This window comes from Melanotaenia boesemani, chromosome 9 (assembly GCF_017639745.1).
Source record: "Melanotaenia boesemani isolate fMelBoe1 chromosome 9, fMelBoe1.pri, whole genome shotgun sequence".
Lineage (NCBI taxonomy): Eukaryota > Metazoa > Chordata > Actinopteri > Atheriniformes > Melanotaeniidae > Melanotaenia > Melanotaenia boesemani.
Window position 1 is genome coordinate 35,364,277 of NC_055690.1, and position 21,855 is coordinate 35,386,131.

General features: G+C 42.1%; 1 protein-coding gene and 1 long non-coding RNA gene across 5 annotated transcripts in view; one reads left to right on the forward strand and one right to left on the reverse strand.

Moving 5' to 3' along the window:
- plekhg2 (pleckstrin homology domain containing, family G (with RhoGef domain) member 2) overlaps nucleotides 1–21,855 on the reverse strand; it is a 123,833-nt gene that overhangs the window by 4,854 nt on the left and 97,124 nt on the right. For 3 of the 4 annotated variants that reach the window (XM_041995184.1, XM_041995181.1, XM_041995183.1), the window contains 6 exons: nucleotides 15,988–15,995; nucleotides 15,076–15,222; nucleotides 8,622–8,747; nucleotides 6,907–8,542; nucleotides 6,425–6,821; nucleotides 5,727–6,296 (listed from right to left, as the gene is read on the reverse strand). In XM_041995184.1, the coding sequence (XP_041851118.1) occupies nucleotides 5,727–6,296; nucleotides 6,425–6,821; nucleotides 6,907–8,542; nucleotides 8,622–8,747; nucleotides 15,076–15,222; nucleotides 15,988–15,995 (2,884 nt within the window). The remainder of the gene's footprint in view (nucleotides 1–5,726; nucleotides 6,297–6,424; nucleotides 6,822–6,906; nucleotides 8,543–8,621; nucleotides 8,748–15,075; nucleotides 15,223–15,987; nucleotides 15,996–21,855) is intronic. The other variant, XM_041995182.1, reaches the window with a different exon arrangement.
- Nucleotides 1,849–10,336, forward strand: LOC121646322. The gene is made up of 3 exons (XR_006011600.1): nucleotides 1,849–2,020; nucleotides 2,406–2,407; nucleotides 10,318–10,336. It is a non-coding gene; the product is annotated as an uncharacterized LOC121646322 (long non-coding RNA).

Genomic DNA, 21,855 nt, shown 5'->3' on the forward strand with positions numbered 1-21,855 from the left:
ACACCGCTGAAGAAGTCTACTGCATCAACCGAGGCATCATTTAAAGTGACCCAGATCCTGACTAAGCACAAAAAGGCCTTCACTGATGGCGGGGTCATTAAAGAGGCTATGACCGCGGTGGCAGAATCTTTATTCCAGGACTATAAAAATAAGACTGAGATTCTGTCTGCTATTGCTAGTGTCCAACTTGGTGCAAATACTGTGGCACGGAGGGTGTGTGCACTGTCCGTGGATGCAATGAGACAACTGGAGTCGGACCTGAACAGGTGCTCCTGGTTTTCACTTCAATGTGACGAGTCCGTGGATTCCAGAGACACAGCACAACTGGCTGTTTTCACACGGATGGCTTTTCATGACTTTTCCGAAAAAGAAGAGTTTTTGACATTACTTCCACTGAAAACCACCACCAAGGGAGTGGATATTTACAACGCCGTGAAGGAATACTTGGTGGAAAAAAAGGTTCCCATTGGAAAAAGTGGTCTCGATAACAGCTGATGGAGCACCAGCTATGACAGGTCGTCACGTGGGATTTATTGCTCATTGCAAAGCAGACCCAGACTTTCCTAAATTTCTGAACTATCATTGCATCATTCACCAGCAGGCTATTTGTGGAAAGGTCCTGGGGTTTGATCATGTCATGACACCTGTTGTTAAAATCATCAACTCCATACGTGCAAAGGCCAAGCAACACCGGAGCTTCAAGCTTTTCCTGGAGGAATGTTCTGCAGAATATGGAGATCTGCTCCTTCACACTGAAGTCAGATGGCTGAGCAGAGGTAAGATACGACAACGCTTTCTTTCCTTGCTTGGAGACATCAAGGCTTTCATGGAAATGAGAGGAGAGGATGCCTCATTACTAAGTGATGCTGAGTGGCTGCTAGATCTGGCCTTCCTGGCCGATGTGACTGAAAAAACGAATCAACTGAACCAGCACTTGCAAGGTAGAGAAAAAAATGTATGTGACATGATCAGTGCTGTGAAGGCATTCAGCGCAAAACTCTCGTATTACATCCAGCAAATCAAAAACAAAAGATTTCAACACTTTCCGTCAGTTGCAAAGATGCTGGACAGCAAAACAGGAGCAGAAAAAGTGTTGAAGGTACAAAGATACTGAGATCTGTTGTCCAAGCTGGGACAGGAGCTTTCAGATAGATTCTCTGACTTTGAGAAACTGGAGCCCTGTGTGACATTTATTGCCAACCCCTTTCTGGATGTGGATATCAGTGAGTTGTCAGGACAGATGGCTGAACTTTTCAGTGTTGATCCTGTGGAGATGGAGATGGAGGTCTTAAACCTCCAAAATAATATCCAGCTAAAATCCCAGCAGCACTCACAGAATTTCTGGAGTTTGGTAGAGCCAGATAATTACAAAAATCTTCACAAGGCTGCTCTGAAAACCTGTGCTTTGTTTGGGTCGACATATCTGTGTGAATCTGCCTTTTCTGACATGAACGTCATAAAATCAAAGTACAGAAACAGACTGACAGATGAGCATTTAAATGACTCCATCAGGGTGAATCTCACTGGATACACTCCTGCATACAGATCTCTGGTTGAATCCATACAGCGCCAGTCTTCTCACTGATGGAAACTGTTCAACATATATAAGTCATGAGGTGATGGTGGATTTATATGCACAAAGTTGTATTGTTTGTTGTTACGTTTTAACATAATGTGAATTTAGAAAAGATTCATTCATACAGAAATAAGCTATTGACTTTATTTTTTATAGTAAGAGTACAACATGCTTGTGCTAGTAGTGATTTTTCTTTTTTTGTGGGGGGGGGGGGGGGGGGGGGTGTTATACATCAGTGTTCCTTTACACAACAACTGAAGTATTGAAATACAACGTATGCAACATGCACATGTTTCTGAATTTAACTTAATATGCAAAATTAGGAAATTCAGTTGTGTATGGAAATTAGCAATGTGAATAAATGTTACTTAACATAAGTAGCTCTGCAGCACTTTCATTGGGTTAAAGTAGCTCACAAAAGATAAAAGGTTGGAGACCCCTGCTGTACATACTCACCCTGCAGACCAGATACTGCACATATTATTACTTAATATTTGTGTGTGTGTGTGTGTGTGTGTGTGTGTGTGTGTGTGTGTGTGTGTGTGTTCTTGTTTGTTATCACCTGCATGCTTCTGCTTACTGCACCTGTATTGTTGCGACAAAGCAGTTTTCCCACTGAGGGATTGATGAAGGTTTATTATTGTTCTTCTTATTTATTATCTCAGAAACCTTTTTAGCTATTGATCTATTGAGACCAACATGAATCTGTGTCGTAACAAAAGCCCTGTTTCCACCAAGGAGTCCGGCTTGGTACGGCACAGTACACATGTTTTATTTTTGCGTTTCCACAGGTAAAAACCAGTAAGGGTGACAGAATATCTGATCCAAGCTGTTCTACTTTTTTTGGGACCTTTACTTTGTGGTCCTAATTTTATTTATCCAACCGAAAAGGGTGAAGCTTCACACTGATTGGTAGAAATAATCATTACTTCCTGTGTGACTGCAACAAATGTTTAAATATACAATGGACTTTTTTGTTGTTTAAAGCTACATGAAGCAAGAACATGGAGACACCCAGTCATCATGACGATGAGGATATTTTGTCAGATGTAGAGAGGCAGAGTCACTCCATCTGAGAGACTCTGCCTCTCTGAAATGCTCCTTTTATACCAGTCATGTTACTGACCTGTTACCTGGTAACCTGATTAGTTGTCCAATGCTCCTCCAGGTGTTTCTGGTTTGTACCAGGTACTTTTCCAGCCTTTTGTTGCTCCTGTTCCAACTTTTTCCATCAGATTTACTATCAGCTCATATTTTCATCACACGATGAAACGTCTCAGTTTCATCATTTGATGTGCTGTTTATCTTCTACTAGGAATAAAATATGAGTCGAAGAGGTTATCATTAAATTCTGTTATTTACATTTTACATAGCTTTTTTTGAATTGGGACTGTAAATACAAAACTTTTAGATTATATATGGAATTAAAGGTTTCTACACATGCTGATAAATGAGGGAAGTGGTCTGTCCTGATGTTTTGGATTCGGGGTTATGAGATTAGCTGCTTGATTTATTTATTTTCTGTCTAGTTTTAAGGCCCATTTTAGATTTTCATTGTAATACCTTTTCTGACCCTGTCAGCATAATTTCATTGCATGTATTTAGCTTTTTTATTTGCTTAAAACAAAATATTTTGTTTTTAGAGAATATTTAGAATTTTTTAGGTGGGATGTTTTGCAGTGTGATGAGTCTGAGGAGGACATGCATGAAAAAAAATGAGTCATGTATTCATTTCATTTTGTTGTTATTATTAAACTTGACATGCTTCTGCATCAAGTTTCAATCTGATTGTGTTTTCCAGCTCACAGCGGAGGTCATTATTTACAAAAACAAGCCAGATAAGACTTCTATTTATGTTTTTCTATTTCAGTGGTTTCTGATTGTCAAGAGCCATTAAAGTAATTTTGTTCTGTTAAATAATTTTCCACTATTAGCTTTCAGAAAAGGCCCAAATCAACCTTGACGCCACAAGTTTCTGTTGCTTTTAGTTAAATACTAAATGGGAAATTAAATGAAAAGCTCTGGTGTTTCATCAAAAGGAAATTGCTGTGGGTTAAGTTTAGAAACACTTCTATTTAGACCACAGCACAGCTCCAGTCTTTTAAATATCATCCACACGTCAGACCTGTCTGCAGATAATCAAGAATTTGGCTGCTGGAAAAGTGAGAAATTAGATCATTCAATTTACAGGAATGTGGAGGAGAGGCTGGATGGAGGAGACTTTTCTTCTGGTTTTTTTAACACTTCTGGGCCGTTTACACAGCACTTTCTTTCAGAAAGAGGAAAATTAAGCATGCAGTGGTTTTTAATTTCAATATGTTTGTGATTGTTGAGTTTTTGTTTCTAAATGCTAAATTATTTCTGCTTTCTTCAAAAACCTCCTTTTCACCATCATACGAGAAGTAGATGGAAAACTCATGGAGCCAAAATAAAACGAATATTTGACTTAGGTGTGGTTAATTACTTCAAGGACACACACTCTGATAAACCCCAGCGGAGATATCCTGCAGATCATGTGCAGTGCTTCACTGTTAACGTCTACCACGAACCCAGACCACAAATGATATTTACTCTGACTTCAGCTGGCGGTTAGATTCCTCTCAGAGTCTCATGTGAGCTGCCTGTCAGAAAATGAGATGGCTGTATTGTTTAACTTCTGCTTTGATTATTGTATATACATATGTCATGGCTCTCGGGCTGGGGATGACATTTCCCAGCTGTCCCTGAAGGCATTCTTCCTCTTCCTCTGATTGATTGTTGATGCGCGCCACCTGTACTGTCTTACTTAAATCTGAGGTTATCTGCTTCTCATTGCCAGATCGTCTGTTTTCGCCAGCACGTTTCTAGCCAGCTCTCCAGCCTGCAGACCTGTTTCTTCCAGAAGCTTTTGGCCCTACCTGTCCCAGTCTGGTAAACAATCTAATCTAATCTAATTCTTGGCTGGATTTTTGGCCCCCTGACCTCTGGATTTGGATTTTGGAACTTGTTACTCCCCTTTTTGGATGAATTGGAGGACTCAACCCAAAGTGGAAAACTCAGCCCTATTTAACAGTCTGATCACACTACCACTGTTTCTGGTAGAGCAGTCCCAACAGCTCCCAGTGGAGTTTCCCATTCAGCCCCCTGTCTTCCTGAGATCTCCCTGTGGGCTCCCCTCTCCTCTGCTGGCAAGCGGACTGAGTAACCAGTTTCTGCACCCCCGGAAATATTCTCATCTCTGTAATAATAAACAGCTCTTTAGAGGGAGCGCTGCAGTTTGGTCTCTTTGAAAGTTTACGCTGTAAATGTTTCACACATCCAGCATCTGTTGGTGCACGTCTTCTAAAATGAATGCAAGATGCAGCTAGCAGGATTTACATGCCAGTTTCATCTCTCAACGGTCGCATTTCTCTTGTCTGTGTGTGGGCAGACATCTTACATTACCCGATTAAATTCTGTAGAAAAAAGTTGAAAATAATTTAGCTTTGTTCGAAGAAGCCAGATGAAGCTAAAAGCTCATCTTCACCAGTCTCAGCTAACAGGTCCCCACAGATAAAAAAAATCTGTAATATTACAGCTGTTTCCTGTATTTTATGGGGAAATCCTGATGAGATTATGGATACAGTCTGCAAATCTTTCAGAGTTTCTCCCGTCATGTTGCTATGCTACATGTTAGCATCGCTGCTTCCTGGTGTCTGCTAACATCCTCTGGACTGCATGGATCTCATGCTGCCCCCCAGTTCTAGCTAACTAATGTCTTAACGTGACAATAACATGTTAACTTGCCCTATGTATTATTTTAATATTTAACTGGTGAATTAATCTGTGTGGAGAGAATACTGCTGGAGCAGATTGTTTGGTTAGCAGTATGTTTCAAAGCTTTGAATTTATCATTGAATTTTATACTGAACAAAGTGATTAATCATGAATAAAAATGTTAAACGCTGCCCATCACTGTTTTTCCTCTCATTTGTTTTTGTGTTTTCTTGCACCAAAGCAGAACTACAGGATGTTTGTGTTTTAGAGCTGCGAGTCGTCGTGGCGGTGCCCTGAAGACAACTGTCCACCTCAGTGGACAATAAAAGATTTATTCTATTCTACTCTCATCTTCAGCCAGATGGTTTGCAGCCGGCTCAACAGTTTTTGTTTCCTCCCATGTCTGCAGACTTACTGTCGGTCACTCTCAGCGGTGCTGTTGACCCTCCAGGTCTCAGATGAGACCCGTTTGCTCAGAGTGGTCGGCAGGTCCGTCGGCCTCTGGCTGGTGAACGTTGGGAGGAGGTCCACTGACAGTGGACTAGCCTCATCTCGGCTTCTTTGATCCTGCTCTGTAGGGTCAAAGGTCTCTTCAGCGTAGAACTTTAGACTTCTGGAGGTCCCCAGCGTTGTGACCGCTCTTTCTGCCAGGTGGAGTGTTTGTGTTTGCTCTCCAGTCAGACCTTCAGCTGGAGACGTGACCACCATCATCATCATGTGCTCGCCTGCTGCTTCAGCCTCTGTGATGTTGCTGTTGAACACATCCCTGTCATCTCCGTGTCCCGTGAACACGAGTCCTGGTACAAGCTGGTCTTGTGAGGGCTGCGCAGCTGGAAAATCATCCTTATCTCCATCTCTGGAAAGGTCCCTCTGTGGTATGCTGAGAGCAGAGCCGCTTGGCTCTGGCTCAGTTGGCAGCAGAAGGATGTTTACAGACGTTGAATCATCTCTAACCGAGTGAAAACATCCATCATCCCACTCCACCCTGCCGACAAAGAGGAGTCACATCAGAATGAGAAGAATAAACAATATCTGCGAGGAGAAATCTGCCTCGGACATCTTGTTTACATGTTACAGCGACAGAGTTTTAGTTTTTCCACAGATGAAGCTCACCTGTCGGTTTTCTGTGGCACTTCAGGGACAGAGTAAACATCGGAAAACTTGGAGCGTCCACCATCCAGCGCCACAGGTGATGTTGAGAGGACGTTACCAGACCCGGGACTTTCTGGTTGTGTTCTGAGGTTACGAGAGGATTCAGAAGAAGCTGTTTCCGTTGAGGTGGTGTAAGTCTGGTTCTGACTCAGGGAAGGAATTCTGGGTAAAGGAGGAGGAGTTTCTCCAGTAAAGGAGGAAATCTGGGAGTTTCCATTTAAACAGGCCACACCAGAGTCGTTGTCTCTGGTCATGGCAGAGATGAAGTCTCGTGGTCTGGAGAGGACGAATCCATTTGTCTGGAGTTGGCAGGTGGGGGTCACAGGGCCAGCTGGCGACTCCACTTCCTTCTGGAAATCTAGAATAAAGCAAATAGAAAAGGTTCTGATACATCACAGATCAAGTCATGGGCCACAACGTTTAGAAGCCGGAGGTCTACCTACCATCTGCCATCCTCTCGTCCTGGGTCGGGGTTTGGATCTGGTTCTGACTGGAAGCCCTGTCTGACTTCTCCCTGGTCTCAGTTCCAGATTTATTCTCTGACAGACTAGTTTCAGTTTGTTGTTGTGTTCTGGTCTGACTCTGACCCTGTGTCTGGGTTTTACTTTGGGAATGCCCAGACACCCTCGCTGAGACCCACGTCTGGTTCCGTACACTGCCGGCTCGTTTCTGATGCAGTGGGACCTTCATGCTGTTGGCTTTGGCGCTGTACATCTGGGCCAGTGTTTGGACCTTGCTTAGAATACGTTCTGAGTTCTCCAGCAGAGAGGGATCCACCACCGGGTTTGCCTCAAAAAACCCGATACCGGTAACGTCTGAGGCCATGCCCTCAAACAAGGCTCGGTTATCCGTGACAGTCCTGGAGTGGCGGGACCATCGACCCACTTTTATCTGACTGGGAAGACCATCAAGGCTCCCACTGGTGTCTAGGTCTCTGATTTTGGCTCTAGACCAAGTTGACTGGGCTTTGGTCTGTTTGTTTTTTGGACACTGTTCTTGTGACAGAGGAGGCCCAGATGACTCTTGGTTAGTCTCGTGTCCACCACTAACGGACCTGGGTTTGACTTCTTCTTTGGTCTTGAACTGTTTGGATTCAAATGGATCTTCTCCATCAGGTGATTTTCCATCCTGATCCCCAGTAATTACCACGCTCATCTTCCTCTCCTCTTCTTCCTCTGCAGACCTTTTACAAATGTCTTCAGTGTCCTCTTCAACAAGGCTGTTCAGATCTGACCGTAGAATCTGGTCTGCTTCAGCTGGAGACTCCTTGTCCTGCATCACATCGGGAATGGGAGACTCTGCATCCACATCCGTGGAGCTGACTGGTTTGTCCGCCTCCCCATCGCTGTCTGCATCTGCTGGGAGTGAAGATGAGGAAGATGAGGGTCCTTCATGCTTGCCTTGTCTGCTCTCTGGATCCCCCTGGTGTCTTTCGACACTGAAGCGAGACACCGACTCCTTCACCAGACCTGAGGGGATCTGGGAGAAACTGTTTCTTCTTCTTGTAAACCCTTCCTCTCCCAGGTCTTCTCCCTCCTCTGCCTCGTCCTCCTCAGCCTCAGCAGCCGCCTCGTAGTAACTTCTGATCTTCTCGATGATCTTCTTGTCTCTCTTGGTGAGGTGGGGGCCTCTTGTGGATGATGGGCCTCTCTGGATGGGGTGATGGTGGAGATCTGGATGTTGGGAGGAGGTGGGAACCTCTCTTTTTATCTCTTTCTTGCTGATCTCTATGTCCTCCTCTGCAGAGATGGAGGGATGAAGTTTGGTTATTGGGGATGGACTGATGGTGAGGTCATCTTCGTCACCACCTTCTTTGCCTTCCTCGGTTTCATCCATGCCTGCTTGCGTCTCTCCTTGTGTCTCTACTGAACTTGTTGCATCCAGAACTTCTTGGACTTCATCTGTAGTCTCATTTTCACTGCTTTCATTATGGAGGGTGATGTTGTTCTCCACTTCTTCTCCTTCCTGTTGCATTGTGGGACTTTGTTCTGGGCTGGAGGCGACCGGGGGCAGCGGGCAGGTGAAGTTGGTCTGGTTTGAAGGGGACTCACTCTCACTGGGCGGATTCTGGATCTGCTCCTGGAGATAAAATGAGAAAAATGTGTTTAAAAACTTATGATGAATGGGTACATACAAAACAAACAGAGGCTGTTCTCACCGATGTGTCGGTGGGAATGGTGGCAAGCCCCTCCCTGGCTCTGCTCTGGTTTATGAACTCCAGGATTTCCTCTGTGATGGACAGAGTGGGGGGAGGGCTGAGGGGGGACAGCTCCTCCTCTTCCTCCTCACATGAACAGAATTAAACACAATTTTATAAAACAGTTTAAATATAATCCCTCCATCAATTCTACCCATTTATCCAATGCAGGGTTACAGGGGGCTGGAGCCTTCACCCCCGACAGGTCGCTCGCCCATCGCAGGATGATACTGTGTAGTAATAGAGGCTTCTTTTCATAAAACAAGTGTTATAAAATCTAAAAATAAACTCCCCCTGTTCACTAAAACATTTATTAGGGAACAATTATGCAATATTAATGTGACAGAAGATATTTAGACATTCTAAATAGATCTGCAGTTTAAAGTTCGATATCGAGACCTACTACGAGGGAATTCATTGTCCGGGTGAAAACTGCCCTTGACCATACTATGAAGGCAAAAACGTGAACAAGGGTTAAAGTGGCCTTCATCAATAGTTCTTCAACTTTCTGAAGGTCTTTTAAAGTTTCTTTGGACATTTTGAGTCCAGTTTTTTATGCCTGACCCTTCTCAAAGGATATGTTTTATGTTTGTTAATCATTCAGGCAGAAAAAAGGCTCCTAACTTCAAGAGACCATTTATAAAGCTGGCGTAGGAAGAAAAACCGGCGTATGCCAATTATAGTCAACTTTTGGGATTTATAAAAACAAAACCTGGTGGGAGAATGCCCCTACTTCCACGCAAACTCTGACCCAGGCTTACGCACGAAATCAGAAAAACGTGAAATGGTGACACCAACGGTCCAGAATAAAATCAAGGAAATGATGAGGTGGAGCGTCTGCTGCCAACATGAACCAGTCAGTAAAAGAAGATGAGGAAAGTAAGCTTTGGTCATTTATTCTGAGATCCAGCAGTGGGACAGACTGGAGGTGTAGAAGTGATGCAACTCTTATGAAACACAAAGAAGTGGATTTCCTTTTTTATGTATTCTTACACAATCCCTTTTTAATTGTTGTCCTAATTTCTGTCCAGACAGCCTTTATCTCCTGCAGCTCCTTGTCCACCTGGTTAATAGCGGTGATGGTGTCCCTCTGCACCTGCAGGACGTCCTCTGAGGACACGGCTACCGCAGTGCTGGGTGGAGTCTCTGGCCTCACCCTCTCCAACCACAGCTGCAGCCCCGCCCAAAACGACCTACTGTGGGCTGTAAAGTCTTGCCTAAGGACCCAACTGGAAGGTGTTACTGTTCGCCCCTGTGGGATTCAAACTTTGATCTCCCACATGGGATCCCAGTCTCACATTCCGAAAAAATCTGCTTCTTTCCTCTTTTCCCCTACTGAGCCATCATGGAAATGATGTGATGAATATGTATTACAGGTGTCCACCTGACCATTTATAGCCACCATGTGGGCGGGGCAAGGTGTTCCCTCACATGTGCCGCTTTAGAGTTGATTCTGGTTTGTAAATGGAAACAGGTGTGGTCTGCTTTGCTACACTCAGGTTGATAAATGAGTCACCGGGACCCTCATTTATCAACCTCTCTGACAAAATAATCTTTATTTATCAAACATGTTTTGGCCTGCCGAATGAACGTTAATGAGTATAAACTGTTTATAAACTCCACATAATCCAGAGCATTCATGATCATTTACGTTCAGAAACACTTGAGCAGATATGGGAGCAACGCTTTGGGAATCACATGAAAACTGCTGAGTAATGAAGAGGAGAGGGGAAAACAAGAACAAGAGAAGAATTTCTTGCTCTTCAGACTAAAGCCAGCCCAACACCTCAAAAGCCAGAACTGAAAAAAATAACAGACTGGAGACGGCATGAACACAAACTTTATTTACTTCCTAGTTCCCCAGCCAGCTCGCTCTCTGATTGGCTACATTCCGTACCATGTCACCATCCATGCAGTCAGAATGCACGAGTCGCCGGCTTTCCTCAGAAATCGGCTTTGAAAAATTGAACATGTTCAATGTTCCCGATTGTCGGCCACGACCTGTTTCGGAGCGGATTATCGGGACAAATCAGCTCGTAACCACAGACCAAATGATGATTGGACAGAGAAATCTCACGATGATCAGAGGTTTGCTGTCAGAGTTCAGGAAGAGGTAAATTCTGGAAAAAACAGCCCAAAAGTCATTATGTGTACCAGGCTTGATGCGTTGATAGAAGATGTTTCAGATTGTGTGAGCTGACCTGAGTCACAGAGTGACTTGATTTTCTGGTTTTGGGTTTGATATCAGAACATTTCTTCTCTTCTGTACCGACAGAGATCTCTGTTCTGAATTCACTCCTTTCTCTCTGGAACATTTAATCTTTTTATTAACACAATGTATTTTATGAGTGTGTTGCCAATTAATATATAGATATTTTATTTTCTTAACCTGTCCATCGTCATAGCAGCAGAATGATACAGGGTGTGCAGAATTATTAGGCAAGTTGTATTTTTGAGGATTCATTTTATTATAGAACAACAACTATGTTTACAATGAACACAAAAGACTCATAAATATCAAAGCTGAATATTTCTGGAAGTTGGAGTGGGGCTTTTTTAGTTTTAGTATCTTAGGAGGATATCCGTGTGTGCAGGTGACTATTACTGTGTATAATTATTAGGCAACTTAACAAAAACCAAATATATACCCATTTCACTTATTTATTGTCACCAGGGAAACCAATATAACAACTCAAAATGTACAAATATACATTTCTGGCATTCAAAAACAAAACAAAAACATATCAGTGACCAATATAACCACCTTTCTTTGCGAGGACCCTCAAAAGCCTGCCATCCATAGATTCTGTCAGTGTCTTGATCTGTTCACGATCAACATTGCGTGCAGCAGCAACCACAGCCTCCCAGACCCTGTTCAGAGAGGTGTACTGTTTTCCCTCCCTGTTGACTATTTTGAATGAAACGCTTGATTGTTCGATGATCACGCCTCAAAAGCTTGGCAATTTTAAGAGTGCTGCATCCCTCTGCAAAACATCTCACTATTTTTGACTTTTCAGTGTCCGTCAAATCTCTCTTCTGACCCATTTTGCCAAAGGAATGGAAGTTGCCTAATAATTATGCACACCTGATATAGGGTGTAGATGTCATTAGACCACACCCCTTCTCATTACAGAGATGCACATCACCTGATATGCTTAATTGGTAGTAGGCTTTCAAGCCTGTACAGGTTGGAGTAGAACAACATGCATAAAGAGGATGATGTGATCAAAATACTCATTTGCCTAATAATTCTGCACACAGTGTAAATGGAAACAGGTGTGGTCTGCTTTGCTACACTCAGTTTGATAAATGAGGCCCCGGGACCCTCATTTATCAACCTCTCTGACAAAATAATCTTTATTTATCAAACATGTTTTGGCCTGCCGAATGAACGTTAATGAGTATAAACTGTTTATAAACTCCACATAATCCAGAGCATTCAGAAACACTTGAGCAGATATGGGAGCAACGCTTTGGGAATCACATGAAAACTGCTGAGTAATGAAGAGGAGAGGGGAAAACAAGAACAAGAGAAGAATTTCTTGCTCTTCAGACTAAAGCCAGCCCAACACCTCAAAAGCCAGAACTGAAAAAAATAACAGACTGGAGACGGCATGAACACAAACTTTATTTACTTCCTGGTTCCCCTGGTTCTATAATAAAATTAATCCTCAAAAATACAACTTGCCTAATAATTCTGCACACCCTGTACACCTTTTCTGGCCAGCCACGCAGTGGAGTACTTGGATGCGTGTGATGGAGCATTGTCCTGCATGAAAATCATGTTTTTCTTGAACGATGCTGACTTCTTCCTGTACCACTGCTTGAAGAAGGTGTCTTCCAGAAACTGGCAGAAGGACTGGGAGTTGAGCTTGACTCCATCCTCAACCCGAAAAGGTCCCACAAGCTCATCTTTGATGATACCAGCCCATACCAGTATCCCACCTCCACCTTGCTGGTGTCTGAGTCGGAGTGGAGCTCTCTGCCCTGTACTGATCCAGCCACGGGCCCATCCATCTGGCCCATCAAGACTCACTCTCATTTCATCAGTCCATAAAACCTTAGAAAAATCAGTCTTATGATATTTCTTGGCCCAGTCTTGACGTTTTATCTTGTGTGTCTTGTTCAGTGGTGGTCGTTTTTCAGCCTTCCTTACCTTGGCCATGTCCCTGAGTATTGCACACCTTGTGCTTCTTGACACTCCAGTGATGTTGCAGCTCTGAAATATGGCAAAACTGGTGGCCAATGGCATCTTGGCAGCTTCACGCTTGATTTTCCTCAGTTCATGGGCAGTTATTTTGCGCCTTGTTTTTTCAACACGCTTCTTGCCACCCTGTTGACTATTTTGAATGAAACGCTTGATTGTTCGATGATCACGCCTCAAAAGCTTGGCAGTTTTAAGAGTGCTGCATCCCTCTGCAAGACATCTCACTATTTTTGACTTTTCAGAGTCCGTCAAATCTCTCTTCTGACCTATTTTGCCAAAGGAATGGAAGTTGCCTAATAATTATGCACACCTGATATAGGGTGTAGATGTCATTAGACCACACCCCTTCTCATTACAGAGATGCACATCACCTGATATGCTTAATTGGTAGTAGGCTTTCAAGCCTGTACAGGTTGGAGTAGAACAACATGCATAAAGAGGATGATGTGGTCAAAATACTCATTTGCCTAATAATTCTGCACACACAGTTTAGTCTGGTTGCTGTGTTGTGCCAAACAAATTTGCTTTGCCAAGGGGAGGCTTATGGGTATAATCTGATTTATTTTTTTATTGAATCATGGAATCTATGTAATCTTGCTGGACCTGACAGGGGGGGGGGCACAGAAAATAAAGGAAGACAGCAAAGAGAAGTAAAAAGGAAAGCAGAAAGACAAAAACACCACAGACAGAAGCAACGACCCTTCAATCCACACTATTACCAGACAACAAACTGTTACACTTGTACATAAACACACCAGAAAGTTTCCTACGGCTTTTACAAGAAAACAGAGCTGACAATGATCAAGAGTTCCTAAATAATAATAAAACCAAATCAAGAAACATATACAAACGTATGACAACAACAACCAAAGTACCAGATACACACTCACAGAAAAAACAAAAGCATCTTTAGTGCATAAACCCGACTGGACGACTCAGTGACTGTCAGCATGCCGAGGAGGAGGAATGAGGAGTGTTCAGAGACGAGCAGTGGTGAGTGAGATCGCACAATGTGACCACGCCTTCACAGGGGCTAGAGGCAGTCTAAGGCGGCCCAGAGACCCAGGCCATCAGCAGCTATCCTGGAGCATGAACCAAAACCACCCCACCATGAAGACCACTCCGGTCCCAGAGAAGAGCTCTGGCCAGAGCCCCCGCAGTCACTGGGCTCAGGCCTCGACGGGCTAAGATCGGCAGCGGCCAACCCCACCAGGCACTGGTCATCCAGGGCGGCCAGAGCCCCAAGAGTCCAGAGGCACCATCAAACACCCCCCCCCCCCCCCCCCCTTCTTCACCCACTCCATCCTCCAGCCCTTACCCCCAATCAACCTCATATAACCTCTAACTCACAGCCTCCCCCACTTCATATCCACAAACACTGCCTTTCATACACCCACATCACACTCAACATCAACATCAACATGCCCTGTGGGAAACATTCCTGGCAGACCAGAGGACATCGAGCCCCAAATCCAGTTGTTCCCATATCTGCTTAAACATATCTGCACAAAGGTCCTCCAAAAGTTTGGGGTCTTTGTGTAAAACGAAAGAAAGCAATGATTTCCACATCTCACCAACCCATACTTTATTCTGAATAAAACATAAACTGCATATCAGAAGGTTGAAACTTTTGACCATCTGCCTAGTCCCATGCATACAGAGATTCCTCCTGATTCCCTGAATCTTTAGACAATACAATTATTTATATATGATGGAAGATTTAAGGTCTGCACAGGCTGACATTTAGGAACAGTTTTATATAATTGCTCCAAAATTTACCCTGTTGCCAGGCAACCTGATTAGTTGTCCAATGCTCCTCCAGGTGTTTCTGGTTTGTACCAGATACTTTTCCAGGCTTTTGTTGCTCCTGGTCCAACTTTTTCCATCAGATTCATTATCAGCTCATATTTTCATCTCATGGTGAAACGTCTCCGTTTCATCCTCTGACATGTTTTTATCTTCTACTGGGGATAAAATATGAGTTGATGAGGTTTGGAAATCATTGAACTCTTGACTGTATTTACTTGGAACTGAGGTTAAGAGCTTCCTCATGGCTTTCTATTTTTATTTACATTTTCAAAATTTTCTTTGGAATTGGGACTGTAAATACAAACTTTTAGATTTTATATATGGAATTAACAATTTAAAGCTGATAAATAAGGGATGTGGTCTGCTGTTGAAGCTTGGACAGGTCTGACAGTAACTCACCTCCACCTGGTTTGTCTGCAGCTGCAGCGTCAGTCTCGGTTCGTCCCGCTCAGCTTCCACCTCGATGACGGAGGACGCCAACGTGCTGCTGCTGCCTGCAGAGCCCAGACTCTCTGCAGTGCACAGCTCGCCATCGCTGTCCGCCTGCTGCAAAACAAGGTCAGCGTTTCACTCTGTTCATGTTCACGCCACTTACTTCACACTAAAGGAGTCCGAAGGCCACAGCGGTCACCTTAGTCTACTCAGTGAAGCTGAAAGTCCAGATTATGATGTAAATAAAGAGGAATATTCATGTTCAGTCACTTTGTAATTAACCCTAAAGACGTCCTTTTGAAAAAGAAACAAAGCAAATTTTATCCTGGGGACAAAAAGTGTCCCCTTGAGAAAAACTGCTGTAAAAATAATTGTTTACATATTTTTCCACTTTAAATGAGTCTTTGAAAACAACCTCAGCTTGAAATGTAATTATTATTTGTTGTTTTAAACTCATCAAAAGATAAAAATAGAGGGGGAAAAAAGTAAAATAATTCCCAAAAAAACATTTTGCATGCACTGAATATCAAAAAATGATCCCAATCTGGCATCAAAATTGGCATTCATAAAGGTTTTCAATGGGGCATTTTTTGTTTTTGTGTAGCTTAGCATTTTATTTTAATTCAAGGAACTGACATTAAAATGAGAAACTCATCTAAAAAAAGAAAATTCTTTGTGAAAGTTCTGATAGATTTGATAGATACAGCTGACATGGCAAGAAAACGTAAACATAAATGGAACAAAGTAGCTCCAGAATAGTTTAATGATGAGAAACACACACACACACACACACACACACACACAAAAGCTACTGAGGGGTTGAACCATCATCATCATCATCATCATCATCAGTTTGTGATGAGGTAAAACAAGCCTCACCTTCAGAGCTGGCAGGTGGTCCGAGTGTTGGGAAAGAAATGTGGGAAACAGAAGGAGGCAGAAAGACAAAAATGTTATTAAGATGTAGCCGCTGGACGGCCTGAAGACAAACAAACATAAAAATTCAGTTTGAGGAGTTTCCAATTCTGCAGAACTGGAAGCCAAACCCACCACAGCGGCCACCAGAGACTCATTTCATGCTTAGTAACATGGTGGTAAGTTATTTATAGCTGTGTATATAATAAAAAGGGCAGTTACAACAAGCATTTTATATTTTTTAACTACAACTTACACTGTTAAAAAAGGAAAAACATAATAAGTCATCAGGATCTTAAAATTAGGAAATATTAATCTAAGACCGACATGACAGATCAGACCGTTCACACTAGTTTAATAAGTAGTTATTAAACCCTTAAAAGTTCAAACCTCACCCTGTTTTTGTAGTTTGTTGTACTTTATATACAAACCAGTCTGTAGCAGCTTTTACTCCCAGTATAAACCAGTCTGTAGCAAATTTTAATCCCAGTATAAACCAGTCCGTAGCAGCTTTTAATCCCAGTATAAACCAGTCCGTAGCAGCTTTTAATCCCAGTATAAACCAGTCTGTAGCAGCTTTTAATCCCAGTATAAACCAGTCTGTAGCAGCTTTTAATCCCAGTATAAACCAGTCTGTAGCAGCTTTTAATCCCAGTATAAACCAGTCCGTAGCAGCTTTTAATCCCAGTATAAACCAGTCTGTAGAAGCTTTTAATCCCAGTATAAACCAGTCTGTAGCAGCTTTTAATCCCAGTATAAACCAGTCTGTAGCAGCTTTTAATCCCAGTATAAACCAGTCTGTAACAGCTTTTAATCCCAGTATAAACCAGTACGTAGCAGCTTTTAATCCCAGTATAAACCAGTCTGTAACAGCTTTTAATCCCAGTATAAACCAGTGTGTAACAGCTTTTAATCCCAGTATAAACCAGTCTGTAACAGCTTTTAATCCCAGTATAAACCAGTCTGTAACAGCTTTTAATCCCAGTATAAACCAGTCCGTAGAAGCTTTTAATCCCGGTATAAACCAGTCTGTAACAGCTTTTAATCCCAGTATAAACCAGTCTGTAACAGCTTTTAATGCCAGTATAAACCAGTCTGTAACAGCTTTTAATCCCAGTATAAACCAGTCTGTAGAAGCTTTTAATCCCAGTATAAACCAGTCTGTAACAGCTTTTAATCCCAGTATAAACCAGTCTGTAACAGCATTTAATCCCAGTATAAACCAGTGTGTAGCAGCTTTTAATCCCAGTATAAACCAGTCTGTAGCATCTTTTAATCCCAGTATAAACCAGTGTGTAGCAGCTTTTAATCCCAGTATAAACCAGTCTGTAGCAGCTTTGAATCCCAGTATAAACCAGTCTGTAGCAGCTTTTAATCCCAGTATAAACCAGTATGTAGCAGCTTTTAATCCCAGTATAAACCAGTCTGTAGCAGCTTTTAATCCCAGTATAAACCAGTCTGTAACAGCTTTTTATCCCAGTATAAACCAGTCTGTAGCAGCTTTTAATCCCAGTATAAACCAGTGTGTAGCAGCATTTAATCCCACTATAAACCAGTCTGTAACAGCTTTTAATCCCAGTATAAACCAGTCTGTAGCAGCTTTTAATCCCAGTATAAACCAGTCTGTAACAGCTTTTTATCCCAGTATAAACCAGTCTGTAGCAGCTTTTAATCCCAGTATAAACCAGTCTGTAGCAGCATTTAATCCCAGTATAAACCAGTCTGTAGCAGCATTTTATCCCAGTATAAACCAGTCTGTAGCAGCTTTTAATCCCAGTATAAACCAGTCTGTAGCAGCTTTTAATCCCAGTATAAACCAGTCTGTAGCAGCATTTAATCCCAGTATAAACCAGTCTGTAGCAGCATTTAATCCCAGTATAAACCAGTCTGTAGCTGCTTTTAATCCCAGTATAAACCAGTCTGTAACAGCTTTTAATCCCAGTATAAACCAGTCTGTAAGAGCTTTTAATCCCAGTATAAACCAGTCTGTAGCAGCTTTTAATCCCAGTATAAACCAGTCTGTAGCAGTTTTTAATCCCAGTATAAACCAGTCTGTAGCAGCTTTTAATCCCAGTATAAACCAGTCCGTAGCAGCTTTTGATCCCAGTATTAACCAGTCTGTAAGAGCTTGTAATCCCAGTATAAACCGGCTGTAGCAGCTTTTAATCCCAGTATAAACCAGTCTGTAGCAGCTTTTAATCCCAGTATAAACCAGTCTGTAGCAGCTTTAAATCCGAGTATAAACCAATCTATAGCAGCTTTTAATCCCAGTATAAACCAGTCTGTAGCAGCTTTTAATCCCAGTATAAACCAGTCTGTAACAGCTTTTTATCCCAGTATAAACCAGTCTGTAGCAGCTTTTAATCCCAGTACAAACCATTCTGTAACAGCTTTTAATCCCAGTATAAACCAGTCTGTAGCAGCTTTTAATCCCAGTATAAACCGGTCTGTAACAGCTTTTAATCCCAGTATAAACCAGTCTGTAGCAGCTTTTAATCCCAGTATAAACCGGTCTGTAGCAGCTTTTAATCCCAGTATAAACCAGTCTGTAACAGCATTTAATCCCAGTATAAACCAGTCAGTAGCAGCTTTTAATCCCAGTATAAACCAGTCTGTAGCAGCTTTTAATCCCAGTATAAACCAGTCTGTAGCAGCTTTTAATCCCAGTATAAACCAGTCTGTAGCAGCTTTTAATCCCAGTATAAACCAGTCTGTAACAGCTTTTAATCCCAGTATAAACCAGTCTGTAGCAGCTTTTAATCCCAGTATAAACCAGTCTGTAGCAGCTTTTAATCCCAGTATAAACCAGTCTGTAACAGCTTTTAATCCCAGTATAAACCAGTACGTAGCAGCTTTTAATCCCAGTATAAACCAGTCTGTAACAGCTTTTAATCCCAGTATAAACCAGTGTGTAAGAGCTTTTAATCCCAGTATAAACCAGTCTGTAGCAGCTTTTAATCCCAGTATAAACCAGTCTGTAGCAGTTTTTAATCCCAGTATAAACCAGTCTGTAGCAGCTTTTGATCCCAGTATAAACCAGTCCGTAGCAGCTTTTGATCCCAGTATAAACCAGTCTGTAACAGCTTTTAATCCCAGTATAAACCAGTCTGTAGCAGCTTTTAATCCCAGTATAAACCAGTCTGTAACAGCTTTTAATCCCAGTATAAACCAGTCTGTAGCAGTTTTTAATCCCAGTATAAACCAGTCTGTAGCAGCTTTTAATCCCAGTATAAACCAGTCTGTAGCAGCTTTTAATCCCAGTATAAACCAGTCTGTAACAGCTTTTAATCCCAGCATAAACCAGTCTGTAGCAGCTTTTAATCCCAGTATAAACCAGTCTGTAGCAGCTTTTAATCCCAGTATAAACCAGTCTGTAGCAGCTTTTAATCCCAGTATAAACCAGTCTGTAGCAGCTTTTAATCCCAGTATAAACCAGTCTGTAGCAGCTTTTAATCCCAGTATAAACCAGTCTGTAGCAGCTTTTAATCCCAGTATAAACCAGTCTGTAGCAGCTTTTAATCCCAGTATAAACCAGTCTGTAGCAGCTTTTAATCCCAGTATAAACCAGTCTGTAGCAGCTTTTAATCCCAGTATAAACCAGTCTGTAGCAGTTTTTAATCCCAGTATAAACCAGTCTGTAGCAGCTTTTAATCCCAGTATAAACCAGTCCGTAGCAGCTTTTGATCCCAGTATAAACCAGTCCGTAACAGCTTTTAATCCCAGTATAAACCAGTCTGTAGCAGCTTTTAATCCCAGTATAAACCAGTACGTAGCAGCTTTTAATCCCAGTATAAACCAGTCTGTAACAGCTTTTAATCCCAGTATAAACCAGTGTGTAAGAGCTTTTAATCCCAGTATAAACCAGTCTGTAGCAGCTTTTAATCCCAGTATAAACCAGTCTGTAGCAGTTTTTAATCCCAGTATAAACCAGTCTGTAGCAGCTTTTAATCCCAGTATAAACCAGTCCGTAGCAGCTTTTGATCCCAGTATAAACCAGTCTGTAACAGCTTTTAATCCCAGTATAAACCAGTCTGTAGCAGCTTTTAATCCCAGTATAAACCAGTCTGTAACAGCTTTTAATCCCAGTATAAACCAGTCTGTAGCAGTTTTTAATCCCAGTATAAACCAGTCTGTAGCAGCTTTTAATCCCAGTATAAACCAGTCTGTAACAGCTTTTAATCCCAGTATAAACCAGTCTGTAACAGCTTTTAATCCCAGCATAAACCAGTCTGTAGCAGCTTTTAATCCCAGTATAAACCAGTCTGTAGCAGCTTTTAATCCCAGTATAAACCAGTCTGTAGCAGCTTTTAATCCCAGTATAAACCAGTCTGTAGCAGCTTTTAATCCCAGTATAAACCAGTCTGTAGCAGCTTTTAATCCCAGTATAAACCAGTCTGTAGCAGCTTTTAATCCCAGTATAAACCAGTCAGTAGCAGCTTTTAATCCCAGTATAAACCAGTCTGTAGCAGCTTTTAATCCCAGTATAAACCAGTCTGTAGCAGCTTTTAATCCCAGTATAAACCAGTCTGTAGCAGCTTTTAATCCCAGTATAAACCAGTCTGTAACAGCTTTTAATCCCAGTATAAACCAGTCTGTAGAAGCTTTTAATCCCAGTATAAACCAGTCTGTAACAGCTTTTAATCCCAGTATAAACCAGTCTGTAGCAGCTTTTAATCCCAGTATAAACCAGTCTGTAACAGCTTTTAATCCCAGTATAAACCAGTCTGTAGCAGTTTTTAATCCCAGTATAAACCAGTCTGTAGCAGCTTTTAATCCCAGTATAAACCAGTCTGTAATAGCTTTTAATCCCAGTATAAACCAGTCTGTAGCAGCTTTTAATCCCAGCATAAACCAGTCTGTAGCAGCTTTTAATCCCAGCATAAACCAGTCTGTAGCAGCTTTTAATCCCAGTATAAACCAGTCTGTAGCAGCTTTTAATCCCAGGATAAACCAGTCTGTAGCAGCTTTTAATCCCAGGATAAACCAGTCTGTAGCAGCTTTTAATCCCAGTATAAACCAGTCTGTAGCAGCTTTTAATCCCAGTATAAACCAGTCTGTAGCAGCTTTTAATCCCAGTATAAACCAGTCTGTTGGCTTTCAGGAGAAAAAAATTAAACAAACACACAACAGAAACTATTTCCAGTACACAACCAGGAATAAGCTCTTGGAAGCTCCTACCTGAACATGGATATCATTCCTGAGCTTTGTCCAGGAACGATATCCACTGTCAGACTCTCTAATGTTACATTTCTGTAAAAGTTCCTGTAGAAATAACAGACTGAGTCATTCCTCTTATCACATCCAACGTCATTCAGTCGAACAAGGATCTCTTCATGATGCAGGATGAGATGATGCTGAACTTCTGAAACCAACACAACCAGTGACTTTTCTCTCTGAGTCAAAATTCCCACAGTCCATCCCCACCGTCATCCTTCCATCCTCCAAACACAAGCCCCGTCTCATCTCTGCATCCTCATTCGTCACCTCACGAGCTTCAGAACAGCTGAAGTGGAACTTCAGAGTTAGTTTTCCTGGGAATGCTCCAGCAGGAAAAGTCTGTCTGATGCTGGTGATGGAGGCTGAATCCTGAGCAGGTGGAGCTTCACACAGCTCCTCTCATCATCTTCGGCTTCATCTCTCCTGAAGCTCTTCATGTCATTAATCAGCAAAATAAACAAATGCAAATGAATTTTCAGTCAATGTGCAGAAGAAATGTTAAAGTTGGGTTTCCACATGCGCAAAAGTTGGATTTCTGCATATTTAAGACCAAAATTCCCAACAAGCTTCTAGCTGCAGGATGGTTTAGTTCCTGCTCAGTAAACAATGAGACGG